Below are 20,873 nucleotides of genomic sequence, written 5' to 3'. Positions count from 1 at the left end.
CTAAAATGATTTATATCTCTAGTTGCTTCCAGACGCTGGAATTCTTACTTTACATGTATTTAATACACCAGGTAAGTTACCATAATCAAAGTTGCTAGATATATCTCTCACTTGCACAAAAACCATTGTAGGACTGAGACCTAATTTTCTCTGGGATGGAAATACTTGGTACTTCATTAAAGCACAGATTTCACAGATTTCCCAAAGCTCAGCTAATTAATACATCTGTGAAGGTATCTCCTTACTTTCTGCGAATGTGGAGAAGGAAATTGTCTGACAGAAAAAGAGACAGGCTACTGAGAGCAGACTGGCATGAAGAATCAGGTGAAAACTGGAAAGAGAGAATGTGGATGTGGGGAGAAGAGTCATGCTGTTGAGATGTGGGGATAAGGTTGGGGTGAAGATCATAGGGAGGGCAACTCTATAGTTAGGGAAATTATTGTCCATATGCTTCATCTGCCATAGGCAAAAACTTGCAATGATTCCCTGTCCTGGTAACAGGGTCTAAGGCTAAGCATGAGAGATGGTAGTGCACCATGCATGAATCAAAGAAAATAAATCAAATATTACCAAATTTTTACATGTGCATCCCACTAAGGGAGGAAAACCACACTGCTTCATGTGATGAGAGAGAGGGGCACTCAGATCTCCAAGCATCAGCAGAGAGGGAAGAGTAGCTCCACCCTGCTCAGTGCCAAGAAGTCTCTGCTTGACACAACTGCCTTTGGACAGCTCTCACTGCTAAGTGATCCAAGTTATTCTAACAACTCTTGGGACTATATCCAACAAAGAACTTTCTATCCCTGTCCTGTGCACCCTGAGGCAAAGTCATATGAAAAAGCAGCACACAGTCATGAAGTGGAAGGATGTATCATGAGCGAGTGAGTCAAATCAAAGTTGGAAAAAATGGATGTCACAGTTTTTGAGTACCTAACTGTGTGCTGGTTGTGTGCATATATGCCTGCTCTGGTTTGCTTTTCACTGATCTCTCACTGATTTTATAAAGTTTTTTTATTTAAACTTCAGATAACATGAAAAAAAGTAGCGGTTCAAAAACGTGATACCTTTCACTCACAGAGTAGAGTAACAAAAGAAGGGAAACAAACACACGCAACAATGAAGAACACACTGAGGACAGGGAAAACTCTTGGCTGGATGCAGGAATATAAAATGACGAGAGTCAATAGATGCAAAATCACCAAGATTCAAAAATTCTATTACAGAAACATTTACTAATAGTCCAGTCATTTTTTCAAGGGAGGGGGAAAAAAAGGAAATTTATACCTGAAGCTCTCTTATTTTACTGTGAGTGTAACGAGTTACAGTTTTCAGACCCATGTCTTAGTTGCTAAATAAGAGTGCTGTGATCACTGGTTCTGTGATAAAAACTCATCTACAGACCTGCCCAAGGCAGCCCAGGGAAACCACAGCAGCTGGAGGAATCCAAAGAGCATCCTGCTCCAGCTGCTCCCAGGGACATCACAGGAGGGGGATCTGTCCACAGAATACTCTTTTCTCTTATGCACATGCACACACACACATGTGCACACACACAAAGGAACACAGAGGCACAACACTGGGTGGGGCAACCCCAGTAACCCTGTCACAGAGATACAAGCCCCTGCCCTGGTCTCCCAAGATGATCCAGAGGACACTCAGTCCTAGCGCCCATCAGGATGAGTGAACAGGAGCCCCAAAGCACCTCCTGGGCCTGAGGAGGGGTTGGAAGCACATCCTAACTTGGATAAGTGTGTACATAGGAGTTAAAAACAAGAACAAGAGGTACTGAGGCAACTTTCCCACTAGACTATTGCCAAACCTGCTGATTCTGCTACTTTTACAAGGAAGAGTTTGGGCTTTTAGAAAGGTGCATGCAACAAAAGAGCTGGAGGCTGGAAAGAAGATTCAATTGGAAAGTAGTTCCTGGGGAGGAGGAGTTCTGCCCAAGGGAACCAAGCTTGGTTATACTGCGTTTCACCCCAACCTTTCTACCACTCCCACTCTTTGCAACAGAACATGAGGAACCTGAGCTGAGCCACCCTCTGAATAACAGCACTAATGAGAATTCATCATTGCTTTTAAACTGTCCTAGAGCTGAGAAAACAGCTCTACCCTTCTATGGATATAGAGGAGGTCAGAATAAGGAGTAGATGGGTTTGTCTTAATGTCCTGTTTCATTCTAATTACAATGAATTATGGTAAAAAATGACAATGTTAAAAGAATGATGTTTGATCACATACGCAAAAAAAAAGACACATATTTTAAGGTCCGAATGGCAGCCCTTGATCAGTGCAATTACGGCATGCAGGCAGCCTATGCCAATCCTTATTATTGTATCAGCATCCATAATACCCAAGAGACAGGAAACAATCAGAATACTGAAAAAGAGAAGCTTGGGAATAAAGGCAATGGCTAAACGAAACAGCGTCAGGACAAAGGCTCAACTACTTGTCTGTAATCATCCGCTGTGTTTGTTTTCTTCTCCTGGGTGGCCATGCAATGCCCCAGGAGACAGCCTAGGGCAGTGATAGTTCCTAAAACTCAGGGAAAAGCAGGCCACCCTCAGTGACAGGACCAGAGAGTAGATATGTGGACATGAGCCATACTGCATCACTTGTCTTCAGCTCTAGGGAATTGATCCATTTTATTTATGAGTTAGGCAAAACCACAGAAGATAGTGATGCAATAATTAAGTCATGGCTAATGTAAGGGAGACTTCCTACTGTACCCACAGACACTGTTTTCTATGCAGCACCCTATGCTGCCTTTCAGCTCTACTCACCTGGCACGCCATGGGGTAGTGAAAGTCAGTGACATGGATATCATTATGACTACCGTGTAGAGCATCCATGGAACATGGACTCTAAAGCAGACCTTAAAATTATGCCTCCAAACACTTTAAAGAAACCTAGGATCAGACCTCTCACTTTTGAAGGTCAACAGACACTCTCACATTATTAGATTTGCAAAAAATGTGTACTGTAACGGCTGGGGTGTAAATCAGATGTGCCATGGAGCTGCACAGAGAAGTGATGCCTTCTCCTACTTCGTACAGAGGGCAACCTAACAAGTCTACAATTACCTTCTGTGCTAGCACTTTCTGGAATACTTCATTCTCTCAGTTGTTAGAGCTTTCTCCAAAAGTCCTCCAACCCTTTTTCTAAAGTCATAGCATTACACTTCAAGTGAAAATAGGGTTATCATGTGCCTAACTCTGTATTTAAAGTCCTTGTCTTCAGCCTACTCTCTACGGAAAATGACCACAATTATTTTTTGTTGAAGACTGACTTCTAGACAGGTTCCAGTGACACCTGGCCTCAGTGGGGTTGTGAAAACTGGAGCAAGTGAGGTTTTTTGAGAGACTTACTAAAGCCAGCTGTGGAAGGAATATTTAAATGCCTAACTCCAAACACAAAAAATTACTTCTTGATTTGGTCCAAAATAGCTAGATCTTGTTATTATTTTGTTTACCAGCCTGTTTAACAGTGCTTTAGTATGCTGATAGGCTTTCTATTTTATATCTTGTAAATAAATAATGAATTGTAGCAAACAGTGGTTTTCTTCCAAATAAAGAAAAAATGGTCTTGTCTAATTTTACCACTTTATACTAATAGTCCTTTCTCAATAAACTGATCAACTGAGCTGTCAGCTCTAAAATAACTGTGGTTGTGCCAGATTCATCTTGCATTTAAACAACACAGTAGAAAACTAAGTGTATTCTATATACATACACACTTTTAGTGGTTGCTATAAATTAAAACTGAAACTCCTTTTTATAGCTAAATATTTATTTTGGAAAGCATTACCACAAATGTCAGAAACAAAGTCATTACAACAATAAGCTTGTTATACAAACACTTTATGACTTGAACAATTTGGTTCAAACTTGCCAAAACACATACCACTAAGCTCTTCTGTCCTTCCCTCTATCAGAGTCTGAATATATTTTATTTATATGAGGCACCATTGAGGAAATATGTTAATACTATACTTCTTTAATCTTGCTACCCATTAAGGTTGCTCAAATCCTATTCCTTTGTCAGTTTTTAATCCAAATCCCCTCCATATTTTGACCTTCTGTTGTGAAAAATGGACATTGTTTTGTAAGGAAACATGCCTGCAAAAAATGATAGAAATTAATGATATGTGGGTTTTTTCCTTTCTAATCAAAGAGTGGGTGTCACTTTCAGTAATATTTTTCTGTATGAAATAATTTTTTCCGGAAATCTGAAAGCTCTTGTGACTAACTTGAAACTGAGAAATAGTTCCAATTTCTAAATATGTCAGAGAAGCTTCCATTCTTTTTTACATCTGTGCAAACTAGGATTACCTCCAAATGGACAAGCTCAGGGGCTGAATAAAAGAATATTCAATATTACATTGAAAAATCAACTTTGAGGGAGTACAATGAACATCAGAAGGGTAGAATAATCACTCGCCTCATGAAAAAAAGATTCCTATTTGATGTAAGATAAGCCAGCATAACAACAATATGTTGTGTGAAATTTTCAGAAACATGTTCTAACTCGTGGGTGGCTACTGCACTTTTGATGTCTGGGCTGGTTTTGGGATGCAGCATTCAAAAGAGCTGTCAGCTGAAAGTGGATGCAGCTGGAGAAAGTTGGAATCTGAACCTAGGAATGGCGTGGGCTGGCTGCAAATTACAATGAAGGCCCACATAGTGTATAAGCTTTTTGCTGCCTGAACCAATAAAAGTCATGGTAGCTAAAGTAAAGAAAAAAAATGTTTTTGTTTCAGTGGTATATAATGCCTCTACCTAAAATGGGAGCACAGTGATGAAAAGCAGCAGCACACTTCTCACAGCTGACCAGGGCTCAGAGCCAGTGAGCGCATCAAAAAGGGTGCACAGCTTCCAGCAGCCAAAACACTGGGCAATCCTACCCAACAATCCCTTAGAGAGAGTGCTCTGGCGGGACTGTGACAGGCTTCTGGCTCGACTTACTGTCATTCTCCCATCACCTATTTTAGCAGACAATTATCTGACATTTAGGAACAGACATATGTATTTATAAACCAGAATCTCTGCTTGAACCCTATCAGAGCCAGGATTCATTTTTAAAGTGAAGCATTTTTAAAATACCTGAAAAAGCCATTATATGCTGTTACTTCTTATCCCACAGGCTACAGTTATGAAACATTGCCTCAAATTCTTTTACAGGATTTGCGCATTACTTTTGTTATAATTTGCTTATTATAAAGCTTGCATACTGACACCCAAATCCCTTGTATTTATTTAATTTCAGTGTACTTGCATATTGCTGCTTTCCTTTGGCCAGCATGTGGATCTGCCTGGACACTGGTGTTTTCAGATTCTATTAACATGACATAATTTATTCCAGTAAGGTTTTAATTTTAGCTCACTGTGCAATCAGTGCATAGTATTTTAATTGTTGGAATTTCTAGGTCAGCCCCATAAATACGACTCTCCACTGGACTGTATGTTCTGTTTATAAGACTAAACAGAACATTCAAAGAATGATAAGTTGGGTAAATTTATTACTAAATGCAATATTTACCTTACAGAGCTCTGTGTCCTTATACTTTGTTATGAACAAATAAAGAATTTCTCTTTCTCAGGGAAAAGAGTGCATTTGAAACGGGAGATTCAGCACAATCTTACAGAGGGTTTATTTTAGTGCTACAAAGAAATTGTTTGTGTGCTCTTCTTCTAGAAAGCATGACTATGTTCTGCTAATAATTAGGAAGAAGAATACATATTGTTCAGAAAAATATATGATGCGTTTAGATTTTCTAACAAGAAACCACAGCATCAGATTAGAGAGCAGCATTCATCTCTGTATGTCAGAAGCCGAGATGTCTTGTTCTGAAATGATGTCTGTGGCATGAAATTAATTGTTAAAAGCAAAATTAAAAAGTGATCAAGACAGTGTATGTTTCTGGTATGCATTTTCTTCCTAAAACTAAATGAACTTGAATTTTATGGAAGCAGAACAAATTTAGCAAACATTAAGTTTGTCACATGCTTGTAACACACTGTGTTCTGAGGACCACATTTCTACCTATTTAGCTTGTTTAGGAAGCTCCTTGCTTAACAACATACAAAAAGAATGCTTCTATTTTACTTGTCAAAACTTTGCTCAGGACTCACATGACATATATTTTACATTGCAAAGCCAACAAGTTTTGTATACTGTTGGTTATATATTTGTACCAACAGTTAACCAAAATGATTTTGGGAAGAGAAGTTACATCTGCTAGATTTGAAGACACACATGTATTTGTATGGTAACCCACAAAATACTTCTGTGGCTAGTCTCAGCATTATTATTTTGCACAATATTTTAAATTACTTACTTATGATAGAATGATCTTGTGCTTTTGCTGGCATGCTAAGAGCTCCAGTTCTGCTTATTTAACCTTACCTCCACAGGATTGTTTACACTTTCAGAACCTGATTCCAATTTACTTTAATTTTCTCAGAGACTTTTGTATTTATAAAAGCTGAGCATCTAGTGACCTCTCTATTCCTGACATTTCCTTTACTTTCCACCATGAAAAAGAACAAAAACCCCAGTGTCCCATTTCTGTTCCAAAAAAACTAAACTGCTTCCTTCAGTGGGTTGGTCCTTGTAATTGAAAATGGCAACCAGATGTTTACAGAACACATAAGCAATTTTCCTTGAGGCCTTTAGTCTTTATAATTGTTTGCTAAAGTTAGTTGGATTTCATGGAAACTCGTCTGAGGCTGTAACAAACAGCAAGTAGGGGCTCCTCCTAACTGTTTCTGAGCAATTAAAAATAAAATAAAAAAAAAGGAAAGTTAGAACTAATGTTACCTACTCCTGTTAATGTATTTCTAACTTAATAGAAAACCACTCACTAAGGAAAGAAATTTGGTTCTATTAGTACTGATTTTTACATACTGTCCCATGAAAACCATCTCTATTTCAAAATATGTTATTTGCTTTCTACTTTCTCAAACTTCAGCTGGCTAGTATCTAAAAACCACTGATTTTGTGCTCCCTTCCATTTTTCCCCCTCCTGTCAGGAATGCATTATTGTAGATTTTGATTTTTTGAGAATATTTTGCAATTTAAGAAGATGCTATAAACTACATACTGAAGATACACATGTATTTGTGTATCACCACACCTGATTCATACCTGAAATTGCTCCATTTGCTTTAGAAATCATGTTTTTCTAAAAATCAGTTTCTTGTCTGTCTCATTGTCTCAAAGTTAGTCATAGACTTCTAGAAGTCTGTGAGACCATCTTGTTACCCCACAAGGGGACTCACTACACCCAATAAAACTTCTTTATCTAATATTTCAAGATGTCTAAGATCAAATGCTCACACACCTCCAGGGGATCCATTTGATTACTTCACTAGCCTTATTCCCCAAACAGTTTTCCTAATAACAACTTTGTTCTTGTTGTAGCACTGTTTACTATAGGCATGATGAACAGATCATTCTTTTTTTCTTGGCACCAGACTTTGTTAATATTTTTTGGTTAACAAGTACCTCTGTTCATTCAAACATACCAACCTTCACGGTCATTGAAGAAAGAGCATCACTGTGTCCTCCTATATCTACCAACTTCTCTCATTTTCACTTATTTTGCTGATATACTGTATCTTGGAAAATGAAAAGCGAATGTCTGACAGTCACCAGACATGGCCCTGGGGGCCTCCGAAACCCACGGCTGTAGTTTATTCTCTACACTAATTAGCAGTCCTGAGAAACTATTACTGGCTGCACTTAAAAAGTAGCATTTCTGCAAGTTCCTACCATGCTGCTGGCCCAGATGTCAGCAATTAGGCTGATACTTTTGCTATTTAGCTTCTGGTCAAAAGTATGTACAATGAGGAGTACTAGAGGTGATACAATATGCTAAAGGAGTAACATAAAGATAAACAGCAAAGACCATGCATTTCATCCTAGTTCTGACTGTGACTCATATAGTTTTTATCTAAGTTCCTCCATCTCTAACTCTGATGTGGCAGCATTTCTCTGCCTCCTAACTCCTACTGTGAATCAAAGTGAACAGAAACGTTGTCTTCCCATGGAAAATGTAGATTTTCTTTAAAAAGTAATTTTTCCAAAGGATACCCAACAAACCAAAATGAAAAATTAATAAAGGCTGACTTGGAAAATTGCTTTTTGGAAGAATCAAAGAAGAGTTTTCTTTCATCTGTCCCCAGCTGCTTCTTCAGTCATGTAGCACACAGAGAGAGACAGAAAACTTTGCAGCTAGCATCACTCCACATCTAGGAACACCTGTGCCTGCTCTTGCAGTCTCCTGCTCCCTGACGTTCCCTAAGCAGCAGCTTTTACAGGGAGTGACCACCGGGTACAAAGAAGCAACAGAACTCTCTGCAGAGAGCCAAGGAGGGAGGCAGCAGAGGCCATACCTTCCTAACAACACAATTCTCAAATCACCATTTTATAGCAAAATGAGTTATGCCTGACTACATACAGTTTGTTTTATCAGTGAACAGTTGTTCACTCCTTGCTGTAATACCTAAGTAGTGCTCCTTTAAATACGAGACAGATCTCTTGAGCCCAGCACGCAAAAAGAAGGGCCAAGATCACTCAGATTTGCTCCCATGGGTGTCATCTCACTCATCCCTTCCTGTTCCTGGTGCAGCTCCACCCAAGCACCACTCCCACATCTGCAAAAAGCCAGATTGTCTTCATAGTTAGTTGCTGGAACGAGGGGTTAGTTAACCCAGCCAAGTACTTAAACACAGCAAGCTCTTAAAATGACAGAAAATAGAACAGTATTAAGTGCGTATTTATAAAGCCAAAAAATTGAAAAAAACCTTCAGAACTAATACCCTTTGCTATATACGTAAATTTGAGGATATATATAGTGTACTATCTCCACTTAACAATGTCAGGTGAATGAACAGGAGATGAAGTTGGTATTGATTTCAGTGGAAATCGACAGAAGAGCTAAATATCAACCAAAGCTAAATTGGGTTCAATACTTATTTTATGGAACAATAAATCACAAAAAAATCCCAATCCAAAGCAATATAGGTACTGTAGCTATCTTTCTAATGGCATGGCTAAAATTTCATTTTCAATGGATGTCACTCAAACTACAAACAGAAGCCATAGTTAAGTTTAAATACTTAACTTGGTATTCTAAAAATAAGAAATTATTGTGTAAAATCAATACTATGAAAATGGTTTATGATTCCTTTTTTAAAAGTCCCTCAATACAATTGCAAAAACTTCCACCAAATTACTAACATTCTAAGGCAGCAGGGAGCATATAATGTTACATTGCAGTCAGTTTGCCAGTAGCTTGAATACATGTGTTTTATTCCATGGCCAAACTAACTGGCTATCATTGAGGTTATGCAGAATCTTTTCCATTCCAAGAGGCAACAGTAACAACAGAACTTTGCATGCTATTGCTGCATAAACTAAAACTGGCTGGTTAGACTTGTAACATACAACTGCACATGTTTTTTTGGAGTCTGCAGTGTGCTGAGATTTGCTTAACTATTAGGAAAGGTGAAGAACTGAGAAAAGAAGGAAATGCCTTTTAAGGGAGGGTTACCAATGACTAATGAGGCAGGCACATTGAGCAAAGGACAGAAAAACTGATGGCTCCAGAATGAAAGATATAAGGAGTTTATTTATCTTTGAAGATATCATCTGGGCAAAGTATGGAATTCATAAAAGGTTCATGCAGCAGACAGTAACTAGGGGACATTATTTTTGGAGGGCAGAAATGCATTTTAGTGAAAAAAATTTCTGAGATAAAACCTTCCTTTTAAAAAATGTTTGTTGTGAAAACGTTGTCCGGGCATCACAGAGCCGAAGGGACCCACAGATCTTGTTAATCTTTACTGTGGTAACAGAGACGAGAGCTTCTCTGACTGGAAGAACAGAGAGGAAGGCAGAAGACATTGGAAAATATTTGGCAAGTTCTTCTCCAGTATTTGCCCCTCTGGAAGAATCTAAGGGTGCTCTGAAGCCAGATGGCTAATCCCACTCTTCTCTGATAAGCAGCACAGCTCTGTCCCAGGCTGAGGGAAGGAAACCCTGTAGTTTGTACAGCTCAGCATGGCAAACCTCCCAAGAGAAAGCCTGGAGGTGTGGGGCTTTCTCACTCCTTCTGATCCTTTTATTATTTTCCATGAGATTGTGACACTGGTTTCAACACCCTCCAAGGCTGCGGCAAAGGCAGAATGTGTCCCAGAGGCTACACCTCTATGAGCAGAGGTTCACATTTTAAAAAAGGACACAGAAGGAAAGAAGGAAGGAGCCACACACCAATCACACCTTCTTCTGCCTAGCTGGCAAACAAAACAACTGTACCATTTGTAGATTTGCTGGCCAATACAACCTGATATCTTTCTCATCTGCTGTTATGCAACTTCTTTTGAATTGCTTGCTTCAAAACGGACTTACCACAGGTACTTACTGGAGGTACTGACCATGCTAAAATGGATTGCCCAAAGTGGAAATCCCAGTTCTCTGCAAAATCTGACTATCCTATCATCTGCTACTAATAGAGTACCACCTCTCTATCTCCATGCCAGCAGCAGACTAAGAGACATGTTAAACTTATAGCAAAACTGGCTCATTTAGGGCTGCTGAGAAAGTAAGTCTCAAAAAGCTCAGAGCAGGGACAGATACCATCAGTCCATGGAGTTTTCCCTCCATGTGGGTTTGATTGCTAAGGAATGGTGAAAGCACAAATACTTTTTGTTCAGGCAAAGCTGCTTGAGAATTTACTGACAAAGCTATTTTTCAGTGAAAAATTAGGGGATTGAATAATTTATGTTTTACTGCAGAACACATCTGTATGGATTTTTCATAGTAATCCCATAAACCACAGACTCTGCCATGACTAAAAAAGAAGTATACTTTTCCTTTTTAGCCAACTGTTTTCCAGTTACCAAAACTCAAAATGTTTTGGTTGGTCTGTAAGAAGTGAAAAATTTCTGCTGAAGAAAACTATTCCTCCGTTTCTCTCTGGCAGCAATGAACTCAACACAGTGCTGCAGCCCAGGTGTGGAGGATCTTTCTGGAAGATCAGTGTGCAGAGCTGTCACCTTTGGGTTTCAAACAGGAGCAGAACTGGTCCCAAAATTCTTAGCAGGCCAGCACAAAAAAAGTTAGGAATGTTTTGTGGTGAATTTTTTTCCATATATGACTTCAGCTAGAGTCTTGGCCCTCAGCCATTCAAAACAAAAAATCCTTTCGAATTTAAGTGTACTTTGAAAGATACACGAGTAAGACAGACTGAACAAAAATAAAAGCACCAGATAGAGCTGCTAAATAATACCAAGTAAGAAGGAATGATTCTTTTTACAGATTTTTCACAACATTCAGAATCTATGTTTCTCAGTTCGTTACTATATTTTTATCTGAGGCTTCAAGGAGTATATTTTTAATAACTTATTACACTCCATTAGGAAAATATTATGCCAAAGCATAGGTCAAAATACCCTTCTCCAAAATAAGAAGTACTATCCCATCCAGAACAGTAAACCCCATCATCTATTGGCAAAAAAAATTAACTCTAAATGCAGTTTGCTTAGCTGCAAGAAAAGATCATTGGTTTGGTATGCAGACATGCTCTTTTACTTACTTCTTGTTTTTAAAATGTAACTTTAAAGCTAGGCACTTACATAACAGGGAATAGTTAAAGGCAGAGTTATGTCGCCATGAGATGGAATTAATAGTCTTACTCTTTGCCTTAAATTGGCAAGCATTTGACTTTTTTTACATAATCCAACATCTGCTCAAAGCTGTAGGATGTTCCTGGAAAATACCTAAAATCTTTTCAGTTTTTACTTTTTTTATTACTGGAAAAATACTACGGGAAATACTGGTTCTAGCCTGTAAAATATAAATACCCACAGTTAAGCTGACTTCTGCAGGGGAAATGTTTGCAGTGCAAAAACCTGTATTGGAGAACTTCAATCTGAACTCATCATTGTAAGAAAATCTAATACAGTATTTTTTTATGGGTCACAACTGAATTTGGCATACCCACTTCCTTGGCCATTTGAAACAAAAGTGTTTCATAGAGATGGTGCACATGATCCCCAGAGATGCCATCTTTTCTCTGCAGCCCATCTGACATTAGCAAAGCCTGCAGACATGCTGTGTCTTGTCACTGCAATGGAAACTACTCAAGGCAAGGAGTGGCTAAAATGTGCCTATGCTACCAGACTAAAATAAGAATGAGGTGAAGACCATTCACTATTTCTTGGTACAGCCTGCCAAAGAAAACTGAATGAACCTCATTTTCAAGAAAGTTTCTTTAAGAAACTTGAAATTAGTGATGGAATTTTGGGCAGCCTTGAGCATGCTAAGTAATTATAGTTTTCATCTATGAAACTACTCGGTTTGGTTAAACTCAAAGCAAAACTGAGCTCTCTGGCAACCCCAGAAATGTTGAAAGCCTGAATGATGCAAACAGCACTCCCTTTAGCATGAGAAATATCCAACCACACCATTTTCCCTCTGACAGAATGGTGACCTATGTATTTTTTCAAAGTCTTCCAGTTTCCAGACTTGCAACAGAAGACCAAACAGAGAACACAGTTTCAGTTCATACATCTAAGGTGTCCAAGAGCCCTTAAACATGGTCAGCATATATATAACTCATGCCCAAAGCTCCTTTATCAAGCACAGTGTAACTGTACACAACAAAGTATAGTCCCTTGTGCAAGAGATCAGGCTTCTTCAGTAGCCTGTTTTAACTGTGGATCAACTTTTAACAGAAACTAAGAACCAACAGTAATGCACCCCAGATTCTGCAGCAAATGGAAAATGTACTTCTTCTGTATCATGTTCTTTAACAAGCTTACAGAACAATCAAAACATTACCAGAGGAAAAAAGTACCTTCGTGGATACAGCTTTTCTTTAAGAGAGAAAATGAAAAAGAACTAAATGTTACAGGTATGTGTTTAGTTATAAAATGCACTATTGAAAATCACTCAGTTATATTGATGAAGTTGGTATGAGAAGTCATCAGAAACCAAACTGATGTGATTTAGTTGTCAAGACTATGACAAACTAATCTGCTGCATTATTTTAAGGAAGGATATATCTAATGGAAGAATCACCTAATTGTGGAAAATTAGCTTCACAACTGAGAAGGGCTAGAATTTGGCTTCTATCCTTACTTGTATTGGACTTTATAAGCTTTATCTTTGTGGAAGAATGCTGAATAAATACTGTATTTATTGATCACATTTAGTAATAAATGAATTAATTAAGTCCAGTTAGTCTTACTGTGATAAGGGCCCTCATGCCTGGGGTTTTCCACCAGTCTCCTGTTTTCAAGGACTGTGACTGTATATCTGTGTTTTTCCAGGATGCGCTGACAGAGCTGACGGTCGGTTTCACGGTGGGCAGGAGGTGCATATAAAACTGCTCTTCTCGTGTGGCTTCCAAAGTACTGGAGAATGGAATCATCGATCTGCAGCAAACACAGTGCAAATACAATGGTTGTAAGATAGGATACTACTCAGCAATATAAAATACAGTTGTTATTTTTCACAAAAATAAACTAGTAACCTAATGTGACAACACAGGAAATAGCTCTAGTATAATTAAGAATCCTAAACAGTACTAGAGATTACTGTGCTCTAGAAAATTAAATGTAACCTTGTCATACCTTATTGCCTTATTAGTCCAACATAATCCAGCCCATAGGAGGACTGGCAGAGCAACTTGTATATAGGAGCAAGTGGAAGGGTGTCTGATGTCTCCAATGAATCCCAAGGAACACCTGGGTTACCTATCACTCACTATCTTCCTATATAGCGTCTAGGGACAATGGCATCTAGAGAAAAGCCTTCCTCTATATAATATCCTGGAGTATGAGCTTCTTGAAGGAAAAATGGAAAAGAGACACCCCAAATACACAAAAATAGCGTGAGTCCTCCACGAACTTCTCCAATGAGAGTCCTTCCTATAGGCTGCAGATCTTTACAAACTGTTCCAGCAGAGGTCCCTTTTGCAGAGTGGAGTCCTTCAGGAACAGACTGCTCCAGCATGGGTCCTCCATGGGCTGCAGGTGGATACCTCAAGGTGGATCTCCATGGACAGCAAGGGGATTGGCTGTCTCACCATGATCTTCATCACATTCTGCAGGGGAATCTCTACTCTTGTGTCTAGAGCACCTCCTCCCCCTCCTTCTTCACTGACCTGGGTGTCTGCAGAGTTGTTCCTCTCACATATTCTCAGTCCTCTCTCTGTCTGCAGTTGCAAAGTTGTTTTTTTCCTCTTCCTAAATCTGTTATCCCAGAGGCATTACCAGCATCATTGATGAGCTTGGCCTTGGCCAACAGCAGCTCTGTGTTGGAGCCAGCTGAAATTGGCTTTGTCAGACATCGAGGAAGTTCCTAGCAGCTTCTCGCAGAAGCCACCCTGATAGTCCCCCCCACTACCAAAACCTTGCTATTCAAACCCCAGTACAATAAGGCATAAAAATAGGATGCTCCATGTGGCAATCAGGACACTAATATCTAGAACAGCCTAATATTAGCTAGCTATTCTTTTGCAGTAAAAACACCATTCACAAACAAGACTTTCTTTTGGTGAAAAGTACTTGTCTTTAGGATTGAAATATACCATCAGGGATTAAAATCAGGACATGAAATTAGTTCTTCACAAGCTTGTGAATTTCAACCTAGCAGTAGTTAGCAGTTTAAAAACTAAGTTATTCCGTATCTTCTAATTTTAGTAAGCTTATCACTGGAGATACGAAGCGCTACACAAACAAGTCACCACCATTTTGCGCACAGTAGACTAGACTGAAAAGAGACAGATGTTTTGATATAAATAAATAGCATTCAAGATGTGTCCAGTTGTTTATAGGGCTGGGATCTAGTGATAAAGCCACTCTCCTTAGCAGTCTATTCCCTGAGTACGGGATGCAGTTTTACATTACGCTTGGCTGAACTGTAAGTTTCTCTGCATTTCAGAGCCCTGAGCTTCTAACAGCACATCTGCTTTTGCTCCATGGAAAGGGTAAGCATCATTGATGAAAGGACCCTGAAAAAATCTCAACAGAACATTGTCAGAGTCTTCCACATATACTTGCTAAATGTGCAACCCAAAACTAGTTTAGACACGGGGATATTCCAGTAAAGGTTTGATCACTTGCTGTCCGGAAGAAGCACAAATAGCACAGGGTGAAGTCATAGGAATTGCATTAGATCACCTGTCAGACAGTGTTCCTGGCATCCCAGCTTTTTAAAAACACATTAATCAGGTGCCAAGCACAGCGTTAGAGAGTCTCAGATGGCCTTTCCCCACCACAGCACCCATCACTCTTGTTCCCCTCTGCCTTCGCCCCTCCTTCCTCTCCTCTTATCTTCTCTCTTTCCTGTTCTCTTGCAGCGCCAGCAGCTGCTGGCAGCCCTTTCTCTCCATTTCCCTCCCTCCCTCCCTGTTCCTAAATCCAGCTCTTGTCCCAGCCCCCCTCCTGTGCTCCCTCTCCCTCTTCCAGGCAGTCCAGCCAGATACTTCCCACTTTCCATTTCACTTGCATTGTGGAAGAAACCCAGAAGACAGAGACACCTCTTGCTTTATTTTGCAAGAAAATCCCATTTTCCATCTCACATGTGCTGCAGGGGCCAGCGCTGCGGGGTGAACTGAGGACACTTGAGGAGCACAGAGGGGCTGCAGGCCAGGACACATCCCTGTTCCATTTTTGCTGGCAATTACGGCTTCTCCTGCTCCCATCCCTCCCGGTGTGGCCTGGGTCCTGCCTTGGATGTGGCAGCACTTTGTGTGCACCCTCCTCACTAACAGTTACCACAATTCTGTTATGCTACGAAAACACACCTTTCTTCACGAAAGCAAAGTCTCCTGCAGTGTCACCTCTGAAGTATTTTGCTTCACACAAACATTAAGAGGTCCTGCCTCAAGCACCCAGCAGTGACTTCATTTCCCCTGCAGTGAACACTCCAAGGTCAGCGCCTGCAGGGCTCCCCCAGCTTGGCCACTGCCTCGCAGCCCATGCCTGCTCCAAGTGGCCTTGGCCTCGGGTGCCAACCCCACATGAGGGACGAGCTGTCCTGCCCGGTGAGGCATAAGGGACAGGAACCAACCAGCCCCAAGGCATCCCCAGGAGCCCAAGGCGTCCCCAGCCTGCCTGCAGCAGGATCTGCCAGGGAAGGCGCTCTCCCTCCTGCTTCCCCATCACCATTGATGCAGACGGCATCTTCCTCAGCTCCCTGGGGAAGAGCAGAAATGTGTACAATGCTTTAGTTTGGCTGTGACAAATATTCAACAGAACACTGATAGAGGCATTAAAAAAAAAAAGGAAACAGAAAAAAAAAGTAAGTTCAGGCAGTAGCAGTGGCCTGGGTCATTTCCACAAAACACAAAGGGAAATGGCCCCAAGCAGCTCCACAGGGCCTACGCAGCAGCCAGCTCCCACCAGGCACCTCCCATGGGTGCTCAGGGGGCTCCTGACAGCCCTCGCAGATGGAGCACAGCACTAGTTGCTCCAGAGGGCTTTTCTTGGGGCATTCGCTCCAGAGATACACAAAAGTCCCTCAGACTGACGGTGTACAAAGCCTTCTGCCACAGTGCTGGGAAGGACTGAGTGGGGACAAACTCATCTGTGCCCCCGGCCTCCCCTCCCACTGCCTAGGCACTGGGCACGAGGCACTTTATCCAACAGCTCCCAAAGAGCTGTGACAGGATCTCTGGGACAAGGAGACAATTCAGGATCCTAAATTTAACAGCTTGACCCAATATCTAATCTGGTACTATTAAATAATATGAAGTATCTCCACACCTCTTAGGATACTTTCTTGAGATTCATGTGTAGTGTTGCCAAATTTATTTCCTCTGCTCTTTCCTTTTAGAGCTATATGCAGTCCAGGTTACAAGATGCAATATGTCCGCTGTTTTCTTGCCAAGCCAGTGCAATGTAGGGTGGGTTTTTAAATTCTAAACACAATTTAAAAAATAAAAATCTGGCCAACTGCATGCCTGTAGCAAGTGATTCCATACTTTTTTCCAAAGCTCTATATAAAATGCTTTGCATGCCTGGACATGTTGATCTAGTTACTATTGGATGTTTTTCAGAATTTCCGATATTATAGCAATAGCAGTTATGTTTATATATTTAAAGAGTCTGCTGGTTTTCATAAAATGTTTCTCAATCATAAAACTTCAGCCTGAAGAGAGAGTTGGTATAAGAGAAGCCTAGTGCAACAGACGAAAATAAGCTGTTCACATATTTCCACATTTTATGGTTCTGATTTTTTTGGCATTTCTATGAATTTAATGTCCAGTAGGTTTAGACAGAAAACAAATGGATCCATAACATTTTGAAAATTTGAGAATAATTGGTAAGTGGCCAAATGTTTTGGTGTACCAACCATTTATTAACTCTTCCTCAGTTTGAAGACTCAGACTATTTGTTAGCAGGTCAATTTATCACAGATTCAATATACCTTATGTGAAAGGGATTGGTAAAGAACATCTGCAGCCCATGTCTTACCTACAGAATGGTGTGTTTGTCTCCATAGAAATTAATGAGGCTTTACAGCAAAGCTGAGATTTCCCATATGAATTAGGATGAGGCCTGTGTCAGCTTTGACATGATATACCTGCTTTTACAGCTTACAAAACACTGCATTTAGCTGAGTCACTGACCTCATTTTAGTGCAATTGGCTGTTACACAGATGATCCACAGCCTTAACAACTGGTTTAAACAAACCACGATGGGCTGTAAAGTGAATAAAAATGCATAAAAGTTAATTTTGTAATTTTTTTTCAGTTTATAGAATAACATGAAAAACACAAAAGAAAACAAATTGAGCTCCATTAAAATTTATTATGGTTTTTCAAAAACCTATCACATCAAATGTATATTCCTTTCATGCCTTAACAAACAAGATAAACAGCCCAGTTTATATAATATGAAAGCTCAAGAATTACATAACCATCCTTGTACAGAGGAAAATAGACACCTATTATCTGAGTTGTAATTCTTAGTTCTGTCTATATATAAGTTCCACAGAGCTGTGAAGTACTCTGTTAAAGAGAAAATGTTTTGACATTTCCCTTGAAACCAACATATCCAATTCTAGTTTATGAATGTATAAGGATATAATTGATTCTATTAGTCTCTGAAGCTTTTCTCTATTTTACAGAATTTCTGGGTTGTTCCAAAAATCTAGAATTTGGTCACTAACTGGATCTTAGGATATATATATAATTGCTGTTTTTGTTTTGGTCAAAAAGAAAACAGCAAAGATATTTCAAGTTGCGGAGAGAAAAACAGTTCCTTGGCAGTTTTTTCAGATTCCAAGAAGATTGCATAATTCCATAAATATTGATGCATTGTCTATGCCTGGCAAAGAAGCAAATATACAGTTTGAACTGTTGCCATAGAATTTCACTGACCATCGCTTCAACTGCAGAAACAAAATTCTTCTTCCTAATATAATGGCCCACTCATTTCTGCCGCAGCTTCTCTCAGGAAAGAACTCAAAAACTGTGAATCATCTTTTCATCTACTCTGCTCTGGTGGCATTAGTCCCTGTGTTTATTACTAGCACCCACACTTCACACTAAGATAGCCAAGACTGTCAGAGTCTTGGTCCAGTAGTTTCAAATAACTGACTGCAGCTTACTTCAACCCCATTGCTTTCTGCAGGTACTGAGCTGCTGCAAAAGGGATATATGAGCCACTATGCAAAACAAAAGGCCCTTGCATGAAAGGGGAGTGCAACAAAAATACCACAAAAGAGAACCAGCCTCATAAAAACAACACTGGCACTATCAGCACTATTCACAGGCAGTGAACAGCCTAAATTCCCATTTAACCAGCAAAGAAAGTTTGCATCTTTGCTGTTAAATACCACCTAGCTGAACAACATTAAAAAAATCCATGAGTGAAACTCCTAGAAACTACCGCACTGATATTAAACAGCATCAATAAAAAGAGTGATAATAAAAACTTAGCATGTGGTTCTAATGCCCCAAGTCATTGATTTACAGGACTATGCAGATCTTCATTAACTCCAAATGTGACTTCTAAATTCCTTTTTGTGTTTGCATAAAAGGTCATAGAAATAGTAAGTTCTTCATACTACCATTATATTTTAGGTGCACATAGCTCCTGTATCAAGAAATAAGAGAGAAGTTAATTTCCTGTTTCACTTTCTGGAGGATATTTAAATATGTTGGCTTTATGTTCTGTTGGATTTCCTAATCAGAAAGGACTGGGTTGTAGAATGAAATGTCTGGAATGTAATTCTGCTTCCAATTGTTTGTTAGATAAATACAGAACAAGCAATTAGATTATTGGCATGACTTTGATGGTTGTTGTCTGATGACTTCATAAATCCAAGAGCAAGACCAGAGTTACTTGCACAGTCATCACCCGCACTCTAAGCTGGAAGTACAGAGCTATTTTATCAAAATGACTTTGCTTTATGCTTGCATGTAGTTCACAGTACCAATTGCCGTGTCTTAAGGACAGACAATGAGCCAATCCTCCCATCTTATCAAAACAGTTCCTTTTGGAGAAAAACTTCATCCACTAAAGTCTGTGAGTGAGATTCTGCCTCTATTTCCCATTTGCTGCTGATGCATACTTCTAAAAGTTCCCTTCCTGCAGTCTCCACCCTGCCCCTCTTTCCTGACTGCTACCACAATAGCTTTGCCCTTTATCACCAAAATGTCTCTAGCTATCTGCTCAGTAAAAATAGCTGTTTCCTTAAGACCGTTTGCATTTTACATTGAAAAGGGGAAAGCAAATGTCCCGCTTTCACAGGGTGCAATGTGAATGTGGTATCATTCCAAGGAAACCAGTTGCTGATACCATACCCTATATTGCTTTCTTTCTAGTAACAGAGGTTTCATACCAGTGAAATTCTTTGTTCTTTTGTGAGGAGAAAAGAGTTCTCATCCCCCTACTTATTCTATAAAATAATTTTTAAGATTAAATTTACTTTAAAAATGTATCAAACCTTGTTATGCATAATGTAATCTTTTCTATTCAGAGCTCTCACCAAGCTCCATTTCTGCATAATACCAAAAATCATCTCTTCTCATTCTATCATTGAGCTTCAATTCTCCTTTTTCACATATTTACATTTCGAAAGTTTCCATTGTCTTTGTCTTCTCTTCTTTCCATTTCCATTGCCATCTCCCTTTCTCTTCCCTTGCACAATCCAGCCCTCTCTGGGCACAATCTCTTCTGTGCCTTCTGAGGATACCATTTCTTTGCAGCTGTAGTTCCTTATTCTCCTCCTACATCTGCTTCCTTTCCCCATGCCTTCCTCCATGACACACTCCTCTCCTACCTCCTTTGTTCTCTGCTTATTCTAACTGATGCATGTATATTCCATCAAAAGAAATCAATATAAAAAAGACATATACCTTTAGAGTGTGACGTTCACCAGATTTGTATTACATGTCTGCATTAATTCATGATGAATTTTGCATTAGAGACAGTCATTTGCATTGACTGTGAAGTCCATCTTTTTGCCTCTGAGAAGATAGAGTGGAGCACACAAATAAAGAGGGAATAATTCCATTCTGGGTGTTCAGAGTCCTACAGTCATAGTAACAATTTCTCAGCTTCTCGGTAATTTCACTCCTAATTTTCAAATATAGATTCCTGGGTCAGTAACCTATGCAAGATGTTCAACTGGATCTTCCTCAGCTCTTGGTTAAGAGTAAACCATGATATTTCTCCTTGTTTTTTTTTTTTCCCTTTTGTTTTTCTTTTCTTTTTCTACATAATATTTTGGAGATATGACCACATCAAACTTTCATTATCTTGGATCTTTCATCCTGTTCACTCTATTAAATTATATTCTATCCTATCCTATCCTATCCTATCCTATCCTATCCTATCCTATCCTATCC

The 20,873-nt window shown here is 39.6% G+C and overlaps 1 protein-coding gene across 3 annotated transcripts in view; it reads right to left on the bottom strand.

The window, feature by feature from the left end:
- Window positions 1-20,873, bottom strand: part of CPED1 (cadherin like and PC-esterase domain containing 1) — a 147,736-nt gene that overhangs the window by 121,642 nt on the left and 5,221 nt on the right. For all 3 annotated transcript variants that reach the window (XM_027679129.1, XM_027679130.1, XM_027679132.1), the window contains exon 3: window positions 13,256-13,442. In XM_027679129.1, the coding sequence (XP_027534930.1) occupies window positions 13,256-13,442 (187 nt within the window). The remainder of the gene's footprint in view (window positions 1-13,255; window positions 13,443-20,873) is intronic.

The sequence above is a fragment of the Neopelma chrysocephalum genome, unplaced genomic scaffold (assembly GCF_003984885.1).
Source record: "Neopelma chrysocephalum unplaced genomic scaffold, ASM398488v2 Primary Assembly neopelma1_45, whole genome shotgun sequence".
Lineage (NCBI taxonomy): Eukaryota > Metazoa > Chordata > Aves > Passeriformes > Pipridae > Neopelma > Neopelma chrysocephalum.
This window is presented reverse-complemented; position numbering and strand designations above follow the sequence as displayed.